General features: G+C 35.7%; 5 protein-coding genes across 6 annotated transcripts; 3 read left to right on the forward strand and 2 right to left on the reverse strand.

The window, feature by feature from the left end:
• The first annotated feature begins 240 nt into the window (after positions 1-240).
• On the forward strand, positions 241-2867 carry LOC126759161 (ATP-binding cassette sub-family B member 10, mitochondrial). The gene is made up of 7 exons (XM_050473834.1): positions 241-643; positions 714-920; positions 985-1187; positions 1249-1530; positions 1590-2108; positions 2162-2386; positions 2444-2867. Exons 1-7 carry the CDS (start codon positions 328-330, stop codon positions 2711-2713), a joined length of 2022 nt encoding a protein of 673 aa, XP_050329791.1. The 5' UTR covers positions 241-327; the 3' UTR covers positions 2714-2867.
• A 178-nt stretch (positions 2868-3045) lies between these two features.
• LOC126759186 (uncharacterized) lies at positions 3046-4272 on the reverse strand. 2 transcript variants are annotated; one of them, XM_050473870.1, is made up of 3 exons: positions 3988-4272; positions 3780-3918; positions 3046-3726 (listed from the first exon to the last, which is right to left on the reverse strand). In XM_050473870.1, exons 1-3 carry the CDS (start codon positions 4121-4123, stop codon positions 3222-3224), a joined length of 780 nt encoding a protein of 259 aa, XP_050329827.1. In that variant the 5' UTR covers positions 4124-4272; the 3' UTR covers positions 3046-3221. The 2 variants fall into 2 exon arrangements, with proteins under 2 accessions (XP_050329827.1, XP_050329826.1); XM_050473869.1 differs by having other exon boundaries at positions 3046-3729; positions 3988-4270.
• A 273-nt stretch (positions 4273-4545) lies between these two features.
• Positions 4546-6740, forward strand: LOC126759170 (mitochondrial ribonuclease P catalytic subunit). The gene is made up of 4 exons (XM_050473845.1): positions 4546-5739; positions 5810-5946; positions 5999-6191; positions 6526-6740. The coding sequence occupies exons 1-4, from the start codon at positions 4600-4602 to the stop codon at positions 6658-6660; spliced, it is 1605 nt and encodes a 534-aa protein (XP_050329802.1). The 5' UTR covers positions 4546-4599; the 3' UTR covers positions 6661-6740.
• On the forward strand, positions 6630-9317 carry LOC126759184 (uncharacterized). The gene is given in 4 exon segments (XM_050473866.1): positions 6630-6695; positions 6802-7150; positions 8733-8872; positions 8875-9317. Coding segments are annotated over 3 exon segments (900 nt in total). The 5' UTR covers positions 6630-6695; positions 6802-6833.
• Positions 9293-18796, reverse strand: LOC126759145 (uncharacterized). The gene is made up of 7 exons (XM_050473800.1): positions 18283-18796; positions 17835-18221; positions 15272-17758; positions 12259-14600; positions 10992-11106; positions 9908-10155; positions 9293-9838 (listed from the first exon to the last, which is right to left on the reverse strand). The coding sequence occupies exons 1-7, from the start codon at positions 18601-18603 to the stop codon at positions 9394-9396; spliced, it is 6345 nt and encodes a 2114-aa protein (XP_050329757.1). The 5' UTR covers positions 18604-18796; the 3' UTR covers positions 9293-9393.
• Between the last annotated feature and the right edge of the window lie 1897 nt (positions 18797-20693).

Below are 20693 nucleotides of genomic sequence, written 5' to 3' on the forward strand. Positions count from 1 at the left end.
CAATTGTTCAACCTGCAAGCTTCACCTTTCATTCATAGCATCGCGGACTAATGAATTTGTTTGTCAAACACAGAAAAGTATACTACATATCTAGGATTGACTATCTACACCAAATATGAACCAAGGACCTACAAATTTAGATAGATTGTTAACCAAATTATAATTATCGATTTATTCTTATCGATAAAAAGCACGCAAATACTTACTTTTGGCAATCTTGGTATTTTTCAAACAGCTGTTTTAGTCGTGAGATGTGTTTTTCGTACGTTGTTATGTATACCGCGCACAAATTTATATTTTTTTAAATTAAAATAAATACTTATTAAAATGATAATACGCTGTGCCTGTATAAAAGGCGCGCTTTCACGCCTTACAAGTCACAGTGGTTTCCGCCGACCGTTCGTGACCTTCAGACCAACAACCATTAGCAGAGGCTTTATCACAGTGCATGGCTTACGTTCAATACAAAAACAAATATTCGTGCCCACTGTGCGCGGTAATGTGTGTCTGCGAATAGCGAGATTTCGTGGTAATGTAAGCAATAATACACAGCAAGCTGAGAAAGTCACCAAAGTTAAATTACATAGAAAGGATGTAATACGACTTATAGGCTTAGCGAAGTCAGAAAAATTGATACTTATTGGTATGTCAAGATTTGCAATAAAAGTTCTTATGAAATGTAACAAGGGCTGTAAATATTTGAATATTTTTAGCGGCAATGGGTTGTTTGGTGATTTCTTCGGCTATAACAATGAGTGTACCATTCGCATTGGGAAAGATATTGGACATAATTTTTGATAAAAAAGGAACGCATACAGAGACCATGGAGAAACTGAAAGAATTTTCCATAATTCTGTTAGGCATCTTTGTGCTCGGTGGTTTAACCAACTATTTCCGGGTTTACCTCTTCAATAGTGCTTGTAAGCCTCTATGATTATATTTATTTATATTTCTCATCTAATTAAAATTTGCTGTCCGCTAAAGCTTTACGCATTGTGAAAGATTTGCGCTACAGAGTGTATCGGCGCATGCTTTTACAAGAAACGGGCTGGTTCGACACAAAAGGGACCGGAGAACTGCTGAATCGTTTAGTTAATGATACATATATGATAGGTAACTCATTAAGTCAAAATTTATCGGATGGCTTGCGCTCTACTGTCATGATTGTAGCGGGCACATCTATGATGGTACGCTCAAATATGTCAGTCAAGTTTGTCGATATTATTCATTTTATTTTCAAATAAGTAGATATATACATCACCCAGTCTGGCCCTAGTTAGCACATGTGTGGTACCATGCGTCGCTGGTATGGCTATTGTATACGGACGCTATGTTCGCAACATTACACGTAATCTTTTGGACAAATTTGCTAATATATCAAAATCTGTGGAAGAGCGTCTAGGCAATATAAAGACAGTAAAAGGATTTTGCAAAGAGCAGGAAGAGAGCAAAGCGTATGAAATGCTACTTAGTGATGCTTTAAATCTTGGTTATAAGGAAGTACAAGCACGATCACTATTCTTTGGTTTGGTAATCAGAAAAAAAAATTATCAAAATATACATTATATACACTCAAATATTTCTTACAGACTGGTTTCTCCGGTAACGTGATAATAATTTCAGTACTATATTATGGTGGCACACTAGTTATTAGTGATGCACTCAGCATTGGCGCACTGACGTCTTTCATACTGTATGCTGCCTATTCTGCAATATCCATTAACGGGCTCTCCAATTTTTACACGGAGTTAAACAAAGGTGTAGGGGCAGCTCAGCGTGTCTGGGAAATACTTGATCGTCAATATTCAATCCCATTACATACAGGTTTCGTACCGAAAATTCCTCCGCGTGGAGAAATTAAGTTTGAGAATGTATTATTCAGTTTTCCATCTCGTGTGGAGAGCATCATTTTGAACAACTTCAATCTCACGCTCCTGCCAGGCGAGACAACTGCTGTGGTGGGGCGTAGTGGTTCAGGGAAAACCACTATATCTACATTGTTGTTGCGTCTATATGATCCGTTACAAGGGCGAGTACTGTTGGATGGTATTGATCTAAAAGAATTAAATCCAATTTGGCTACGTAGTCATATTGGTGCAGTAAATCAGGTAGGCGTGTTAACTAATCAGATTTAAAGGTGTTTAGCTTGAACTAACTGTAGGAACCAACGTTGTTTTCTGGAACAATACGTGATAATATACTGTACGGCCTTAATCCCGGCACGAAAGTGAACGAAGAAGCATTTGCAGATGCCATTCGCAAAGCACATGTTGACGAATTCGCCTCACAACTACCGAATGGTCTGAATACGCTTGTTGGGCAACGCGGAATGATGCTAAGTGGCGGGCAAAGACAACGTGTAGCGATAGCAAGAGCGCTTTTAAAGGTAATATAATTGTACAATACATCTTGAGAAAATTTATAAAATAAATATTCTATACAGAATCCAGCGATATTGATATTGGACGAAGCAACTAGCGCTCTGGATTCTGTATCAGAAGAATTAGTTCAAAACGCCATTGAGCAAGTATCCAAAGGACGAACAGTACTTACAATTGCGCATAGGTTAAGCACTATACGCAACGCTGATAAAATAGCAGTTTTAGAAAACGGCAGTGTAGTAGAGCAAGGACGCTATGAAGAGCTGATAACAAGTGAAGCTGGTACATTCAGAGAATTAGTACGGAAGCAAGCTTTTATGGTGAATTCTTAACAGCTTGGGGTTCCTTTTGCCTTAAATGATTTTAATGAACCGATTTAATGTTATCTATGTTAGTGCAATATGACTATTGATTTGTTTAAATTATTGTAAATATGTATGGTTTTATGAATACATAAGGGTAGCAGATTGTACAGTTACAGGATAATCTTTTTGTTGTTATTTAGCTATATAAAAGTCTTTAGGATTTTTTTTTTCGAAAATAAATATTTCTGTAAAAACGATGAAAAGGCCTATGTTACATTTAAACTTTTATTTATTACCTGTGTTCCAATATTATAGGGATTTTTTAGGAGCTCCCAATAAAAAAAATAATTCAAAAAGCATTAGGAACATATTGTTTATTTCATTTTTTAATAACGTTTCTCCCTACATAATATTTCGAAATGGCGAGTAATATGACATTAAAATTAGATATAAGTTCAATCTTCAGAATCTATAATACAGACCAACATGGAACTTAAATTGAATATTTATTAATACAGAAAAACTCACAAAGCGGTTACGTTTGTCTCGTTTTACTTAAAACCATAATTAAAATATCAGCCTTAATATTATCTTGTTCTTTCTCTGGTAATTTAGAAAGATAGGTATTTAGTAATCCAAAAAAATCTTCATGTTTCCTTTTCTTTCTGTCATTAATACTACATTTAATGTACTCATTCAGAGTACCAACCAACATATCAAACTTTGCTTCAGCGTCTCTTGTACGAGTTCTTGAGCGTATTGATTTTTTGAAAGATTGACTGATGGATGGTTCATTAATTGGCGTTTCAATCAGCGCTTCAATATGTGGTAAATTCGGCTGAGTTTGAACCTCAACAGCTGCAAAATCTTCAAGTTCGAAATCTAAGCTCTCTTCACATGATCTTTTTAGAGAAGAATTAGAGATTTCCTCATCAAAATCATTGTTGCTGTTGCTGCACAAACTCTCATCGGGATTTTCTTCCTTCTTTGTTTGTAATATGTCCTGGGAGTTTTGTTCCAAAGATAATTCCATTTTTTTTCTTCTGGAATAATATGCTTCAAAAAAATGTTATGATTAATAATAACCACTAACCGTGTATCAATGAAATCCCTGAGAAACTCTAAACCATCCATAAATTTCCACATGCTGTGTTGATTTCGTTCAACATAGTTTTTATTTTCTCTTACAAAACGATCACGAAGTGATCTCCAGCGGGATTGGCATCTTTCAACTATGCAATAAAAATATAAGTTAACTAGTGTGCGCCTCAAAGTCACATATTTAAGAAACGTTAACTTACCGGGCTCACCTGTTTCAGCTGAAACATTGTTCCAACATCTTTTAATAATTTGTTGAGTTTTGTCCGATGTTTTGTTGTTTTTATCATACAAACATGGATATTTCCGCACAGCGTTTATTAAATTCTCTTCAAACATTATAGCGACTTAATCGGTATACTTGAGCACCCTAAATCGAATGTTTAAACAATATTTAACTAAATCATATTCTAATTAATTATGAAGAGAATAATGTTGTTTAACAATAAGAAGCCGAAACAAAATAAAAATAATAGTCAAAAGCATTCCCAGCTGTTATTATCACTAGAGATGTGCTTTCAGTTTATAATATAAGAGGCGGCATTTCTGTAACCCTTCGTATAATTGAGACAATGATTTTTAAAGTTTTTTTCAGTAAACTGTATACAATTGAAATTATTTTGTAGTCATTGAAAATATGAAATCACATAACCCGATTCAAGAGGTTCAAGCTCTAGTACTTTAACAATTCGTTTGGTAATTAGTTTAACATTTTCCTAGTGGGTTATTACCATCCTTTGCAGATCAGCTGATAAATGCATATTACATTCTGTTTATTCGTTTTGCCCCACCAATCCAACTAACATTTGAATAAAATGTTATGTTTAAATATATTTCTCCAAAGTAAAAAGCTATATCCGTTCTTCTCGTCTCTTCAATTACTAAACCCATTAACAAGGAAGTCCAGCAATTACAAACGCTCACAGCTTAGTGTGCCACATACGGATCGCTTGATAACCATAAAAAAAGAATTATTTGAGAAAAGAACCGAGTTAAGTGAAAATGAGTGGCAAGATTTGCGAAATAATTTGATTTCTGATTACAAACACATTAGTAATAGTAATGTTGATGCTATAATACTTGGTTTATGTGGCAGCGTGGAGCAACTTCCTCTGGCTAAGAATTATGTGCATTATTTGCGCGAATGTGGGTTCGAACCTAACTTAGCATCAATTGGACGTCTATTGCGTATTTACAACACAAGTTACCATAAAAAAGGTGGACACGATGCTTCACTTACGCCAGAAGAGCAACAGGATATTTTAGACTTATATGCTAAATTACGTGAACGTCATGAAATTCTAGACGCCACGACATGTGAGAACTTAATATATGGTTTGGTATGTACAAAAGAATGGCGCACGGGTATAGAATTGCTAACTATGACAAAACTCACCAGTACACCAAGTATCGGCGCTTATACAGAACTCACAGTAAAAGCTTTTACTGAAGGTGAAATAAACATTGGTTGGAACTTGCTCGATGAAACCGTGGCACAGGGCAAAGAACCTAAATGCGAAACTTATAAAGCATATTTACGGTACATAGCGCGCCAACCACTTACTCTACAGTGCAATCTGGAAACATTATTTGCATATTGGGAAAAATATGAATTGATTATAACAGCAAATGTAGCAGAATTTATAACCGAAATACTAAATAATAATTTACATAATGTCCAGTCATCTCTAACAGACGCACAAGGCAAATGTGTACAATGCAAATTACATATGCGGACTATTACTATAAGTGACGCAGAGTTTGCTAAATTGAGTAATTCCTTTTTGAATAAGGTACTCATACGTAACGATGTATTCCAGAAATCAACGCCGGAGGAGGTGGAACAATTCAAGCGTTATGTAAATAAAACAGCTCCATATGATTGCGTTATTGACGGTCTTAATGTGGCCTACTCTATGGGCGCTAAAAAATCGCCTAAAATGCTGGCTTCATTGGTATATTCTTTTTAATGTTTAATAATTTTGAATATTTTCCTATTTCCATATCTATTACGTCCATATTTAGCTTGCAAATGTAGTGAAGCATTTTAAAACACAAGGCAAACACGTACTTGTTCTTGGACGCAAGCATATGAATAGCTGGCCGAAAGATTCCATGTTTTATATACGGAAAAATGCTAGTATGTTCTTGACAAATAATCTGTAAGTGGTTTTATTTTTAAAATCATTTGAAATAATTATATTTAAATTTCAGTTCGCAAGATGATCCTTTTCTGCTGTATGCCACATTGAAAAGTGGTCAATCAACTGACTTCTTCTCACGTGATTTGATGCGTTCACATGCATTTTTGTTGGGAAACGAGTTGCGTGCTATATTTCGGCACTGGCAACAAATACATCAGTACTCGTTAATTACGCAAACGGACAATGGAAGAATAATTGTAAAGGTAGTGTATTTTTAAGTAAACTTTTCAATTATCAATTACACTAGTTTGCAGACATTTTGCAACTGTGAAGTTTGAGTCTGTTTCTTGCTAATTTTGGATTGCTAAAACCGAAAATTATAGGAAAATTTACCTAAGATATAGAATTTTTTGTGTTTTGGTGTAGTCACGTGGTACAGAGAACAAACTACAACATTTTATTAAAATGACAAAAATAGCTGTACGTGATTGAAAATTTTTTAACTCAAATTTTTCCTCTTAGCACATCAGTCGCAAACTTTTCCTTCAGACTTGTTTAGGAGAGTTATTATTTTTAATTTATTCTGTCTTTACGCAGGAACCAACACGTCACCTGCTTTGCACACACAAAATACAGGATACTTGGCATGTGCCATATAAACAAAGCTACACCCCAAATCCTGCCGAATTATTTGAAGTACCTGAAAGTTGGCTGTGCATAAAATTTAAATGAATTGTCGATTTTTTTTAAACATATTTTGACTATTGGTAAAGTTTGTGTAAATATAAACTGTGTTAAAAAATTTTGTATAATTCATTACATTTTTAAAATTTTATGTTCTAATATTTTGGCGTCTTAAACTTTTTAAATAAGGCTAAATTAATAGTAAAAACAAAAACATTGCAATGGCTTCCGAAGGAATCGATGATTGGGATGCGCCCTTACCTTCTTCATCTACCATTGAACCTGAAGAAGAGGAGATAATATTGGAGGACAAAAAAAAGGAACTGAAAAATATGGAAAAGCTAAAAATTTATGTGGCACGCATGGCGTATAAGCCAGCGCCGCCACCTTGCGTTAGACCTCGTACCGATCAAATAGCAGGTCCACAAAAACGCAGCATCGTCGACAGTTATCTTGAGCATGGCAAAGTTTTAACGCCTAAAGAACGACGTCAGCGTGTCAAAAGACTGGCTCGCAAATATAATGCGATATCAACTGAGTAAGTGGAAAATTCATTTACTTCCTACATTTTCGCTTAAGAATAAATTCATAAAGCATTTCATATAGATGCTCCGTTATGTAAATAAACAGTTGGAGTAATATTTGCAGTTATTATTTAGACGCAAAATATGTTTACTCCAATGAGAGTGATAAGTCTTCGCTGGTGAGCCTATGAGTGCGCGTCAAATAAAAGTATAATTTTAGTTTTGGTTCATTTCTTTCAAGTTAAAACTGAATTTTACTACAGACTTAATAAATTTGTATTTATTAAGGGAATTTTTGTTATGGTGAAAATATTTTTGTTCTGTTCTTATTAAAAAATGCGAAAAACTGAAGAGAATCGGATCTTAATTGACGGGAAAAGGGGTGAAGCGTATCAAAAAATATATGAAAAGTATTCTATTTCGAAAGATCTTTTAATACTTCAAGAGAAGGAAGACATGCAAAACTCAATACGGTGGAGGTCCAAAGTCCAAAATTTCTATACACGCTGAGCGACCTGTACGAAGAAAAGCACCTGAAAACCCTGAAATTTTATGGCGGGAGTTGATCAAAAGTTTTGGTTTGGATATTTCTATTATTACAATGCAAATCGAATCACGAATATCTGGTTTTAAAAACTATGTCGCAAAAACACGACGTATGTTTTCCATTCGAGTGGGAAAAATAGGACTAGAGTTTGCAAAACAATATCTAAATATGCCAACTACATTTTGAGATAAAGTAATTTGATCCGAGGAATTTAAATTCGAGCTAATGAGTTAAAAAAACACGTAAGCGAGTGTGGTGTAAACCTTCAGATCGCTTAAAATCACAGTGCATACAATCATCAGTGAAGCATGGAGGATGTTCACTCATTTTTGAGTGCTATGTTGACATTCTTAGCGAACATTTTAAAATAAATGCGGAAAAAATGAACTTGGAGTCGTGTAGCTTCCAATAAGATAACGACCCCCAACGCACATCTTGAAGAAAGCTTACGCGAAAAACTGGCCTGGCCAGATCTGTCACCGGATTTAAATCCAATTCAGCATTTATGGTTAATTTTTGATACCAAATACCAAAAAGCAGCCGTACAAACTTGGAATAATTTTTCTTAGAGACAATTTGACATTATTCCAATGAAAATATTAGAAAGTTTGGTTCGAGGCATGCCAAAACGTCTTCGTGCAGTAATTCAAAATAAATAGGGCTATTGCCTTAAAAGTACTAAATTTACTTTTAAACCAAGCGTTTTGTATTTTTTCAAAATTTATACTTTCAATTGAACATTTTTGTTTAAAAGTTCTTTTTTTTAAGTGGAACAAAATGTTTCCTATTCCGTGAAAAAGATATATTCTTTAGTAATTTGTTTTTTTAAATACCTACAAGTATGTAAATGTAATATTAATGTATGAATTATTAATTTTTTATTTTAATAAAACTGCATTGAAACGTCTGTGAAATTTATACTTTCATTTGATGCCTAGTGTAGTTTTGGTGCAAACGCCGTTAACGTTTTTTCTTGTTTTTTTCAACCAATTTAAATATTTTATAAAATAGTATAAAGATTTTATTAAATACATGTTTTTCACTTTTAGACAATTAGAACAAATTATAAAGAGTCAAAAAAGCAAAGAACGCAGACGTGAAGATCTTTACAAACGCAAACAAGAACTTTACTATGAGATGCTCACCAAACTGGAGCGTCAGTGTCGCACGCAGTATCTCAATGTCTTGATTAGAAGTTTTCGAACTTCATAGCGAAACTCGCTACCACAATGCAAATACCGCCACAATTGGTTGAGCCATATTCACGTATGCAACGTGGCATATTCTGCAACATTCTACTGGCGATCGGAGTACAACCTACCAATCAGAATGCTATTTATTACACCACGCCCGAAGCGATGGAATACGAAGTATGCCACAAGTTGGCACATGCTTTGCTCAGTCTTATCATTAAAGCGCTCGATTCAGCGTCCACTAAAAATCCAGATGAAATTGTACCTCAAGAGGCAGACTTTGAAATGGACCGCTATATTAAGGACCGTTTAATGTGCGCTGCCGAAAAGAAAATATTAAGCACACGCAATCAAGCTCACCAGAAACAGTTGAATTCCTCAAACTCATTGGCAGCTATGCTGAAGAAATGTGAAAATTTCAGTGTAAAAACGTGCATATAGTAAAAAATTTATTAATTGTAATACAAAAATAGTTACAATATGATTGCTGTGAACAAATAAAACAATTTCTATACTTTCAAGCACTTAAAGCCGAATTAAACTCTGCAATTTTCCTCATAACGAATTTCTCCTTCGCAGCTATTTCTTCTTTAATAAGTGCGCGCAAATTTTGCAGGTTCGGCATCGTTTCACAGTCGCGCACATTCAGTAATGACTGAAATATTGTATCCCACAACGTGCGATTAATATAACGGGGCACATGTGTTTTATGCATCCATATACCATTAGGGCGTTGCGCAATGTCCATGAATTTACCGAAGAGTAAAACATGTATGACACCTGCCAAACCGTATAAGTCCAGTTGATACGTCCAAGGGCGTCCTTCACGCATCTCGACACACTTGAAAGCGTTTTCATTGTGCACATAATTAAACGTTTGGCCGGATTTGAATAATTTCATATCAATTGATACACCAAAATCTATTAGCTGCAAGGCGTATTGCGTACTGTTATAATCCAAGCTGCAAGTGTAAAGCATAGAAAACATTTTAGAAACCATACCTTGCAAGCGGTCGCATTGTTGTACTTACTTCTTCATTAAAATAAAATTATCAGCTTTAATGTCTGCATGTATAATATTAATGGCGTGCAAATGATCAATGATGCTCAGCAGCTCACAAGTTAATATCATCACTACATACTCATCGACATTTCTTAATGTATGTTTTTTCACCTTATTGCATACAGTTATTAGCGAGCCATGAACAGAAAACGGTGATATCAGGATACTGGCATTATTGCCAATCAGCGCATAATCGATGCTCATAAAAGCCGAAACCTAAAAAGTGAGAAAATATGAATGTTTAGACACATTTAACAGAAAAAATTATGAAGTCAAAAGACCAGATTTGTATTTGAACGGTATTGCAATTTTAATAATAGCATAAACATTCGCGCATATTTCTTGAATGCTGAAATTCATTCCCATTCATCATACTTGAGAGGATGTGCGAACTAGCTTGGCTAAGAAATGGTGACAGATCTGGCCCTTTACTAAAACATTCAGATTGTCGAAAGTGTGGATTGGTTGCGTGTTCATAAAAAAAAAAAACTATTCTACGTAGAGCTCAGGAAGTAGTGGCAAGCTAGCAAAAAGTGATTTTGATTTAAGCTCCCTATTTGTTGGTGTGTGGTGAAAATTGTTTCTGGTAGAGAAAAAAAAAATGCTTCAATTCAAAGCCTGTCAGCTTGGCAACAATCCTGACAATTAATTTGGAAAGCTGCAAGAGCTCGAGTTGCCGCGAGAAACGTGAGTGTCCCTAGCGCAGCTTCGTTCTGGATATTGTAGCAGGTTAAACTCCTACCTATCCAGAATTGACCCAGACATGCCCAATGTATGTCCTGCATGCAACGAGTCTCCGCATGACACTGACCACCTCTTTGCATACCCTACCAACCCCACTCATCCAACACCCTTTTCCCTTTGGCCGACCCCGTCGAAACAGCACGTTTCCTGGGCCTCCCGCTAGATGACGTCGATGACAACACAGATAACCCTTACCATCCTAACGGGGACTGATAACCGTTAAAACAACAACATTAATTTGGTAATGTCTATATACTCTACAACAGCTACGACACTATTACGACTATAAATTTTTAGTTTACATTTACCAAATCTTCCGAATTTAAACGACTATGCACTTCCAAGCATATGTAGTATTCCCAAAAATTCGGTGGACGTTCCTGTTTGAGCGCATACTTCTTGCCAGTCTTATTATGTGTTCCACTATAAAAAAAAGAAGAAAACACAAATAAATAAATACAAAATCATAAAAAAGTTAACTATAATATCCTTTACAAATAACAAAGTTATCGTACAAGAACTTTATTTTCTTCTTTTGTTTGTTTGCATGGCAGCTATATTCTATAATGGTCCGATTTAAACAACCGTTGTACTCTTGCAACAATAATCTATGCAAAATTTCGTGAAGGCACTTTGTAAAATATAAAAGCTTTCCATACAAGAACTTTATTTAAGATGTTTGTTTGTATGGCAGCTATAAATTAAAAAAGTCCGATAGTGCCTGGAGAATAATCCATGACAAATTTCATGAATATATCTCTTGAAATAGAATAGTTTTCATACAACTTGATTTTCACCGATCAGTTCATATTGCAGGAGTGTGCCGATATCAGTGAATCTGACAAATGTGCAGCTTCTTGGGGAGAAAGGGATGTGGAAGACAGACGAACAGATTTAGCGAATTATATTATATATGTACAGTCATGGACGGAGAAATAGCACACTTTGAGAATGTAAAACCCTTGCAAAGGATCACCCTCGCTTTTTCTAATGATGGCTGTATCGACAAGTTCCGTTGTTTTACGCCCAGGAGCTTTGTGGATTATTTTACTTTTGAGCAAATTTGTATCTCTTTTAACAAAATTGATGGCGTTGTATACCATTTTCCTCGAACAACTCATAATTTCGGCAATCTGAGTTGGACAACTCATAATTTCGGCAATCTGAGTTGGACTTTTGCCTTTTTGTAAGGACCAAATATTATTATCCTTTTTTCCAGAGAACAATGCATATTTCTGCCCATTTTGAAAATATGTTAATAATTTTTATAGTTATAGTTAAAACAGCGTATTTTTTTGCACGATTGCTAATTAATAATGAGTATTTGTACAAATAATTAAAAGTGCGCTATTTCATTGTCCAACCAAACTTCGTTACTCTCCGAGTAAAACGAGTAACAACAAAATAGTAGGCATGATAACGGCATACGCTTACCGTTATAAGTTGTGGAAGTCATGTCATACATAAACGTGGAAAATTGTTAAGATTCACTTACTTGATAAAACTGAAAACTTACTATTTGAATAACTTATTTTGAAAGTGTGCTATTTTTCCAAATGAATCGGATGTACTTACCAATACACAGCGCCGTATGCGCCCTCTCCGATTAACTTTAAAACATCAAATTCAACATCGTTAACCTTGATTTTAGCGCCGTAATTTAGACGTGACACGTGACCAACTAGCATACAACTTGGCAATTCTTCAATATAATTACTGAACTCAATTTGCTCCAAGAAGGCACTTTGCAAATAGCCATTAAAAGGATTAACTTGGGGATCAACGTTCACGTTGTCTATAATTTGATTGGTGACATTTAGATCTACTTCCCGATGAACATATATATTCTGTGATGGTGTTTTGGGGGAGGGCGAACTTTCAGTCCATATGTGTTGTTGTATTTTCGGCGTTTTCGGCGTATGCTTAAAATATATGCTCATTTCGGCATCGCCGTCCTGGACAATGTCCTGATCACTGGTATCAGGTATATCTATATGCTCAATTGGTTGTTTAATTTCTGATACAGTATGACTTATCGGTTGTGGAATTTTACTTTCACGTTGTAGCTTCATAGCTGATGGCTGTTTCGGTACAGCACCTGTCGATGATGCTGGTGTATGCTCTTGTGCCAAACTTGGTGGCAACAAAACGTTTGGCAACGTTGACGGCAACACGTTTATCGTTTTTGGCGGCGTTTTTAAGATATCCCGTTGCTGTATCCCGATTTTACAAGTTTCATCTTTCTCCTGCTTTATGTGTAGCGTCTGCTCTTTTATTGGTGATGGCACCTGCAAGGCATTCACTTCAATTTGTGGCAAGAGTGTGGAGTTCTTAATCATACTGATATTTGTGGAGAACATAGCAGTCTCTGCATTCAATTCAAAAGACTTTTCAGTTGACAAGCGTTCAGTTGGCGGCGCTTGGGCTAGACTGACCCTCGATTTCTCAAGAAAATGTAATTTATTCGAATTTTGTACAGGGTTATTCGATTCTTTGCTAAGACTGTTATTAATTGGATTTGAATGTATAGATTCATTAAATTTTCTTGAATCGTTCAGAAATGTTAAGCGTGTAGTGGTTTTCTTACTACTTATTGGCTCGGCGGGAGGGCAGCGAAATCCGGAGAAGTCTTTCATGAAGGAATTCAGAAACATGAGCGGTTGTGCTGGTGCAGCCGGTTTTACGTCTGTATAAAGTTGCTCAAATTGTTCTTGTGCACGCTTGGTAGCGCTTTCAATCGGCGGCTTCGAAACAACTGAAAATTCCTTCGGATGAAGCTCATTCGTTTGTGTTGCAGGAATAGCATTTGGATTTTGGTATACCTCATCAGCAATTGTTTGATTTGAACATATCTTACTTTTCATTTTGTTTTCAACGGGTTGTGACTCGAGCACAATTGAAAAATCATTTAAATAAGAACAGCCTAAAGTCGGTTGAATGTTTTCATCTATATGTTGTGACATATCGACTTTGCTAGTTACTGGTTTAGTTGTTGTTAACGTAGAACGAGATATGTGCTGTTCAAGCTTTCTTTCTTGAACAACCGGTTGCGATTCCATAATTACAGAAAAATCTTTTAAACTATAATTGGCGATTTCAAGCTTTTTAGCATCCATTTCATGGCTTTGTTCGTTCGTTTTATGTTTGTTATCAGAAGCCATGGGTTGTTGGCGTTCCCGTTGAACTTCGACTGGTTGCGATTCCGAAACCACAGAAAAATCTTTTAAATAAGAATTTCCAAGATCGAATTTAGCTTTATTCTCATCGTTTCTTGTAGGCGCTAAATTTCTTGATTCACTTTTAGGCTTCAAATCAGTTGTAGCAACTATATTTGTTGTAGACTGCTTTTGTAGAAATTCGTTTTCTTTAACTGTTGGTTTAGACTCCATTACAGCAGAGAAGTCTTTTAGCAACGAATTACAAAAGTTTCCTTGATCCTTTTTCTGTGTTTCCATGACTTTATTTTTCGAGCCAGATCTGAGCCAGTTGTTATCACTTTGTACAGGTTGAGAGTCCATAATTTCGGAGAAATCATTTAAATAGGAATCGCTCAAATCTGATTTAGCTTGTTGTTCATTCGAATCGCTACATTTAGCGACATTTTGTGCTTTTGTATTAACTGCTGTTTCGGTCACCGTTCTAGTATTAGATACATCATTCTTTTTTCCTTCGCATTTGGCAGGAATGACCGCAGATTGTGGTTGGGTCTCTTCAATATAGGAAAATTCCGACAAAAAGGAATCACGCGCGATTACCCTCTGCACCGTTGGTTGTGTGATGACTTTTTGTGAAGTTAAAGGTTTTGTCGATGAGAACAGTACTTGGGGCTTTGTAGACGTTACTTTGTCAACTTCATCCTCAAATAGTGCTGGTCCTTTGAAAGCCGCTGCATTAACTTTCGTCGTTGTTGTGATGGCCTATTATATGAATTAGAGTATACAAAAAAATTTGGATAATTATTGTTGCAAATTGAAATAGTCAATATTGTTAACGCATTTAGAAACAAATATGCATAAACTCGTAAAAAAAAAAAATAAAACAAAAAAACTTCGGCAGCTCTGAAGATATAGTATTCTTCACAGGAAAATTTTTACAGGATAAAAAAAAAAAAATCTTTACCTCGATTTTGATCAATCAGTTTGTGCGCTATAGGTGTCCCATCTGAACTATTTTACTTATACAATTTTCAAATTTCATTTAAACACCTTGTGAAATAAAAAAATTATCCATGCAGGGACATGATCACCTTGTATGACAGCTATGTATCTATGTACTTATATGCTACAGTTGTTCGATTTAAATTATTTTACCGGAGTACTGATCGGAATAATTTGTTCGGAGTTTATAGCGTTGTCTTGAACTATAAAGTATGCTAAATTTCGTGAAGAAGTTGTCAAATAAGAAATTTTGCCATACAAGCACCTGATTTGAATCAGTCAATTCGTATGGCACCTACATATATGATTGACGAGAAAATAATGTGTGCAAAATTTCAGATCGATATCTCTGACATTTCCTTCTGTGTGCTACAAACTTCGTGGCAACCTTTATCCTGTTTAGGGTATAAAAATTAAAAAAAACTACATACCTGTTTTTGTGTTGAACCCTGCGCCTTCAGCTGTACTGCATCTGGAGTATTGATATCACAATGTCGTTTAGCCGATGACAACAACGGCGTCCGTGCCTCCATGCACTCCTTAAAAGCCGAAACTTCATATCTTGGATGTAATATGCTCTTACCGGGTGGGGTTTGACCAAAAAACTCAAAAGAATCTTCCAAATTCGAACTGAGATTTTTGACTGGTGCTGAAAGCGTAATTTTCGGCATTGTGTCGGTTTTTTCTGCCTCAAACTGTACTAAGCCGGGTGTTGCGATTGGCATTTTGGGTATGGTTTCTGTCTTATCTTCTTGAAATTTTACAATAGAACGTGAATGCAATAGCATTTTCGGCATTGTCTCAGTCTTGTCCTCTTGGAAACGAACGCTGCGTATGGCATAGCCAGCCGCTGTATCCTCGCGTTCGTCAATACGCGTAAAATTCCCAGCTTGTTTTACCTTAATCGCTTCAGTGGGTTCATCTTCGAATATTGAAAAGTTTAATGCTGGCGCTAACGCTGTAGACGCAACTAGCGCATCAGACCCCGTCTGCAAACGCATATAAGCTGGTGTAGCTGGTTCGACATTGGCAATTTGTGGGATAACATTTGATTTATTTATGGACAATTCATGCGTGCCAACCGTTATTGGATTTTTCACTTCTGGCATTGTCTGACCATGCAAATTAATATTTTCTAATGATACCATTACCTCAGCTGGTATAGTGGACGATTCACGCGACTGTTCTTCTACTGGCTCTAATTCCGCAACAGGCATTAATAGCCGCGTTCCCATCTCACGCTCGCCTTCACCGTCAGATGTGCTGTTGGAAGACTTTGTTGTCGTGCCACCAGTCGTACATGTACCCTGGGTGGTACCATGCTCGGAAGTTTCTAAAATAGTGGACAATTGCTTCACTGTCAAAGGAGAGTATTCAACTGCGGCTTTTAGGGGTTCTACATGTTCATCTGCAATGGCTTCAGGTGTTGGATTACTTTCTGGGCTATTTGAAAATTCGGGAGGTTTCGGTACACTCTTCAAAATAGATCCAAATTGTCTTGGCGCAACTTTCTGTGCCATCTTAGGCGTACTAACCGACTGAGATTTTAAAAATACGTTGAATATTTGCGTAGAACAAGTTTCTTCCGGATCAAATATAGCGCCCCCTACAGCCCCTTCAGTGCTAGGTGTATATGATTGAACCTCACTCATAGAAGGTTCAGTATAAATTTCGAAACCTAGTTTATTTTCTACGGCGGTTTTTGTTATTCCTACAACAGACGTGGATATTGTTGGTAAAGCAGGTGTTTTAAACTTGAAATCGGAATTAACTGTTGAAGGATTTTGTCCTTTGCAAACTGAATTAACTTTATTAATAGCATCAGCTGGAGAAGTGCTTGTAGCTGTGCTAATTGTATCTTCGAAAATTTCGAACGGTAGTCCTGTTTTTGTTGATGGTGGCGCGGTGAGCTTATTAGATTCATTCGAAGTTTCGGGAACATTTGTTATTTTCAGAGACTCTTTATGGAGTATATCTTCAACCGCAATATCTTCTTTAGATTCCATGGGAACGATGGAAGGTCTTGGCAAAATCGATTTGCGTAAAGGAAAAAAGCTTTTGCGCCTCTGTAGCCGTTCATTAATGCCGCATGCAGTCTCATCCATATCGGCTGCCATTAATATTGTATCATGTCGACGCAGACGTTTTGCCATTAACTCTTCGACTTGGTATTCAACCTTTTCGGAAGAATCATATAACTCCCTAAAGCACACCATTAATCCTTTCCTATTTTCTGGTTCGAAGTATGCGTCTACTTCTGTCAATCGTTGTGGCCTGGATGTTTTCGCAAAATTAGGATACTGTCTTACATTTCTATTAACATCGTAGCTGCACCAATAAGTGTCTCGTTTTGCTGTAAAATTATTTGAAATACCACGTTTTTTAAACCAACGGTACGCTCGATACTCTTCTGGCTGAAATTCTATATTTGGTCTTGGGTACATAAAACATTTGTTATACTGTGGGAAAGTTCGAGGATCCGGCTCATTTTCGATCGTTACTGGTGTAAGCCATTCCTTTTGTGGTAAATTTCTGTTCTTAAAATCTTTCGGATATTTAAAGGGCTTTTCATAATTTCTCTCTCCGTCCGTAATGGGTGGTGCTAGAGGTTTTTTAACATAATCCTCTTCCATCTCAGTATCCTCGTGAATACTGAAACCCAAATCAGTATTCCTATCCTTTTTACAAAAGAGTTTGCCAGACAGTTTCTTATCATGTGCTTTATTCCATGGTCCTGGCTCTTTAAGATTTTCTTGGTTTCGTGCTGCATCAATAATTGAACGCACAACTGATTTAGGAACTTCAGATGCACTTTCTTGTTCAACTACTGTTGCTGTTAGTTGTGAATTAGGATTGACATTTTCATCTTGAAAAACTTGTACGCGCGTGTTTTCTTGTTTTGAAGAACTAGCGCTAGTCTATAATAAAAATTTGCAAATTTCATAAATAAAAATATATATGTATAATCAATTTAATTGATAATTTTTCTTTTACCTGTACCGTACCCGGTGCATAACTCTTCACTGCAGATCCCGTGCGTACACTACCGACAGTTGCTTTACGCCTATGACCTCGTAAAGACGTTAAAGCTAAACGTCTTTCCTCGAACTGACGTTTTGTGCTTTCTTTTACCTCGTCGTCATCTTGATACATTAAACGTTGTGCAACGGAGAAGCCAAAATGTTGGTGCGCTTCTTGCAATTCATCGAAAGGCTGTGCCCGACATGCAATGCCTCTACGAAATATTTCGTCTGCCTTGCGTGTATTACCACATAAATCATAATGGTACGCCCAACAAATATAGAAATCAGCAATCATTGTACCAATTCCAGCATTGAATAACTGTTGATAGCATTCCATCGGATGCTGATGACTATCAATCTGCGAGTAATTATTTTAGGTATATGTTCATTTAGTTACAAATCAGAACAAAAGTACTTACGAATTTCATATACAATTTAATCATTCGTCTATCTTGGAAATAGCGTTCCTCATTTTCAAACTGAGATAAGCATTTTGTTAGCACTTCTTCTAAACCAGATTCTTTCCCACCCGAAGGAAAACTTTGCTCTATCCAGCTAATATATGCATACCAGGGTTCGAGGGGATCATTACCACTATATTCTCGAATGACTTGTTCTAACTCTCGCCGTCGAGCCAATAACTCTTGTGGCGACTCAACACGCAAAGAAGCATGTAAAATACTGGCATTGCGTCCAGCCGCCAATGGTTGTATATTTTCTTTGGCATCCTCAAAATCCATTATAAAGCGAAGTTATTATTTGTAGTAATTTTATAACTAGAAATTCCAATCCATAAAACTTCAGCTTTCTCAGTAAAATCTAACTAAACACAGAAGAACGTCACTTACGAAATTAAATGAAGGAATTAAATTTTTCTAAGCCGTTAGCCGTTAGCATAAAATAACTTCAAAAGGCGCAAATAAATAATTTAGAATTGTGAGCTGCAAAGTTGGCTGTGCTCAAAATCCCTTATAACACACAGTTCACAATAGAGTAAATCATTGTACTATGGAGTAAATTGCACATACCGCAATATTTGTGTATTAAAGCGCCCATACACGAGCACACAAGTGCGTTCGATCGTTATGTGTGCGCTTGCGGTTTATCGTGTATGGGCTTGTTCGCGTACCGATCCATGTTCGCGAAAATGTTTGATTTTTTACGATCGGTGCGCGAACATGTTTATCGTGTATGGCGTTGTCGGCGCACAAAATCTCATTTCTCTCGTGTCGCCGAACAGTGAAGATCGCGGACAATGGCAAGTGTTAAGGGGAGAGCCTGCTTTCGAGGCTTCAAAAAATCGATTTTTTTGAGGATTTTTTTTGGGAGGGAAAGAAATAATTGATTGAAGCGAAATTTCTAGGCTTTATAGTTATATATTTGAACATCTTTCACAAATTTTTTGGATACGAAATCTTTGATATTCTGCCTTTGGGAAGCAATTACTCGATGCATCTCACATGTACATTTTTCGGACGGCGGGCAGGATGCAGGTCGCAATTTCTATCGGAAACAAAAAATTCAAAGAGGTTCATATTTTTTATTAATTTATCTTCTAGTTAAACTAAGAAAATTCCAAAAAAATGTGTAAAATTTAAAATTTTATTAAAAATTGAATAAATAGTTGCTTCTGATCAAAAGAATTTTACTTTATGCTGTTTAAAAATATGTTAAAACTTGACTTTTCTTAATATTTTTTAGTTTAAATATAAGATAATTTTATGTCAATGATAATAAACTTTGCCCTAATTCCATACGACTTTTAGTTTTTTTCCTATCCTGCCCGTCAATTAAGAATAATCGTAAAAATTAAAAACCGAGAAATCACGCTTCAAAGTTTTCGCTTTTTGCCTAAACGCTCATACATATACATATTTAGTGTAAGAAAAATAAAAGTTGGAATAACTTATTAACGAAATACAATGAAATAGATAAAAATGCTACATTAGAAATAAATTCCAAGAAATGTTCCGCTTGCCTGTCGCACATGTTAACTCTGTGAAGAACGAACGCAAAATGGATTTGTGTGTCGTGTATGGGCAAACGAATTCATACCGATCGAACGCACTTGTGTGCTCGTGTATGAGCACTATTATCTAATGTCAATATAGGTATTATGAATGATTTTAACAATTTAATTTTAAACTATAAGTTAACGGATTTTCAATAAGTAAAAAATATGCAAAGCTTGTTAGGCATAAATATATATTTCACTTATATAACTGTCTGCTACGCTATCAAATAGTAAAAAAAAATATGGTATTATTACCGTAAAAGTGTAGCAACAATAATACTGTAGCATAATATTAAGCGTAAGATATAACCTACCATAAATGTAAATACGGTATAATGTATTACCTGAATTTAAAACTATCCGTGCGATTCTGTACTGTGATACAGTCATACGTCTCTAAATTTGAGATTTTAATAGTGGAATACATACTCTAATACCATGTTCAGACCGAAAATTTAAAAGATTAGATAATATTTAAGCATTTCATAACCCAACAGTGTTCTCACTGCCGTTAGAAAGATCAAAAAACAACTGTACATTCAAGAATTCACATTGCTTAATATTTATCAAAAGAAAAGATTGTCATATAGTATTTTGAAATAAAAAGACGACTTTTTTTAATATTTTCCATATAATAGAAATAATGGATGCATTATTTCATTTGCTAAGTCGATTTTCAGATGAAATTAGATTTATTGCTTTAAAAAAAATTTATTTACATTTTTTTCCCTTTGTAGTGTCTAAATCAGCTGTGATAATGTAACAGATTTCCAGTGCTGACAAGTACATAGATTGCGCAAAATCAGAGTCGCACAG

This window comes from Bactrocera neohumeralis, chromosome 5, assembly GCF_024586455.1.
Source record: "Bactrocera neohumeralis isolate Rockhampton chromosome 5, APGP_CSIRO_Bneo_wtdbg2-racon-allhic-juicebox.fasta_v2, whole genome shotgun sequence".
In the NCBI taxonomy this organism is placed as follows: Eukaryota; Metazoa; Arthropoda; class Insecta; order Diptera; family Tephritidae; genus Bactrocera; species Bactrocera neohumeralis.

What these genes read in the sequence shown, in the direction of transcription:
- LOC126759161 (XM_050473834.1), top strand. Translation starts at nt 328, where the DNA reads ATGATAATACGCTGTGCCTGTATAAAAGGCGCGCTTTCACGCCTTACA. An exon ending in TTACCTCTTCAATAGTGCTT is followed by an intron (nt 921 to 984) that starts GTAAGCCTCTAT and finishes TGTCCGCTAAAG; the next exon opens with CTTTACGCATTGTGAAAGAT. An exon ending in TAGCGGGCACATCTATGATG is followed by an intron (nt 1,188 to 1,248) that starts GTACGCTCAAAT and finishes TCAAATAAGTAG; the next exon opens with ATATATACATCACCCAGTCT.
- LOC126759186 (XM_050473869.1), bottom strand. Translation starts at nt 4,123, where the DNA reads ATGTTTGAAGAGAATTTAATAAACGCTGTGCGGAAATATCCATGTTTG. An exon ending in AGCTGAAACAGGTGAGCCCG is followed by an intron (nt 3,919 to 3,987) that starts GTAAGTTAACGT and finishes TTTATTGCATAG; the next exon opens with TTGAAAGATGCCAATCCCGC. An exon ending in AGGGATTTCATTGATACACG is followed by an intron (nt 3,730 to 3,779) that starts GTTAGTGGTTAT and finishes ATATTATTCCAG; the next exon opens with AAGAAAAAAAATGGAATTAT.
- LOC126759170 (XM_050473845.1), top strand. Translation starts at nt 4,600, where the DNA reads ATGTTATGTTTAAATATATTTCTCCAAAGTAAAAAGCTATATCCGTTC. An exon ending in CTAAAATGCTGGCTTCATTG is followed by an intron (nt 5,740 to 5,809) that starts GTATATTCTTTT and finishes GTCCATATTTAG; the next exon opens with CTTGCAAATGTAGTGAAGCA. An exon ending in ATGTTCTTGACAAATAATCT is followed by an intron (nt 5,947 to 5,998) that starts GTAAGTGGTTTT and finishes TTTAAATTTCAG; the next exon opens with TTCGCAAGATGATCCTTTTC.
- LOC126759145 (XM_050473800.1), bottom strand. Translation starts at nt 18,603, where the DNA reads ATGGATTTTGAGGATGCCAAAGAAAATATACAACCATTGGCGGCTGGA. An exon ending in ATGCACCGGGTACGGTACAG is followed by an intron (nt 17,759 to 17,834) that starts GTAAAAGAAAAA and finishes TTTTTATTATAG; the next exon opens with ACTAGCGCTAGTTCTTCAAA. An exon ending in GCATACGGCGCTGTGTATTG is followed by an intron (nt 11,107 to 12,258) that starts GTAAGTACATCC and finishes TTTTTTTTATAG; the next exon opens with TGGAACACATAATAAGACTG.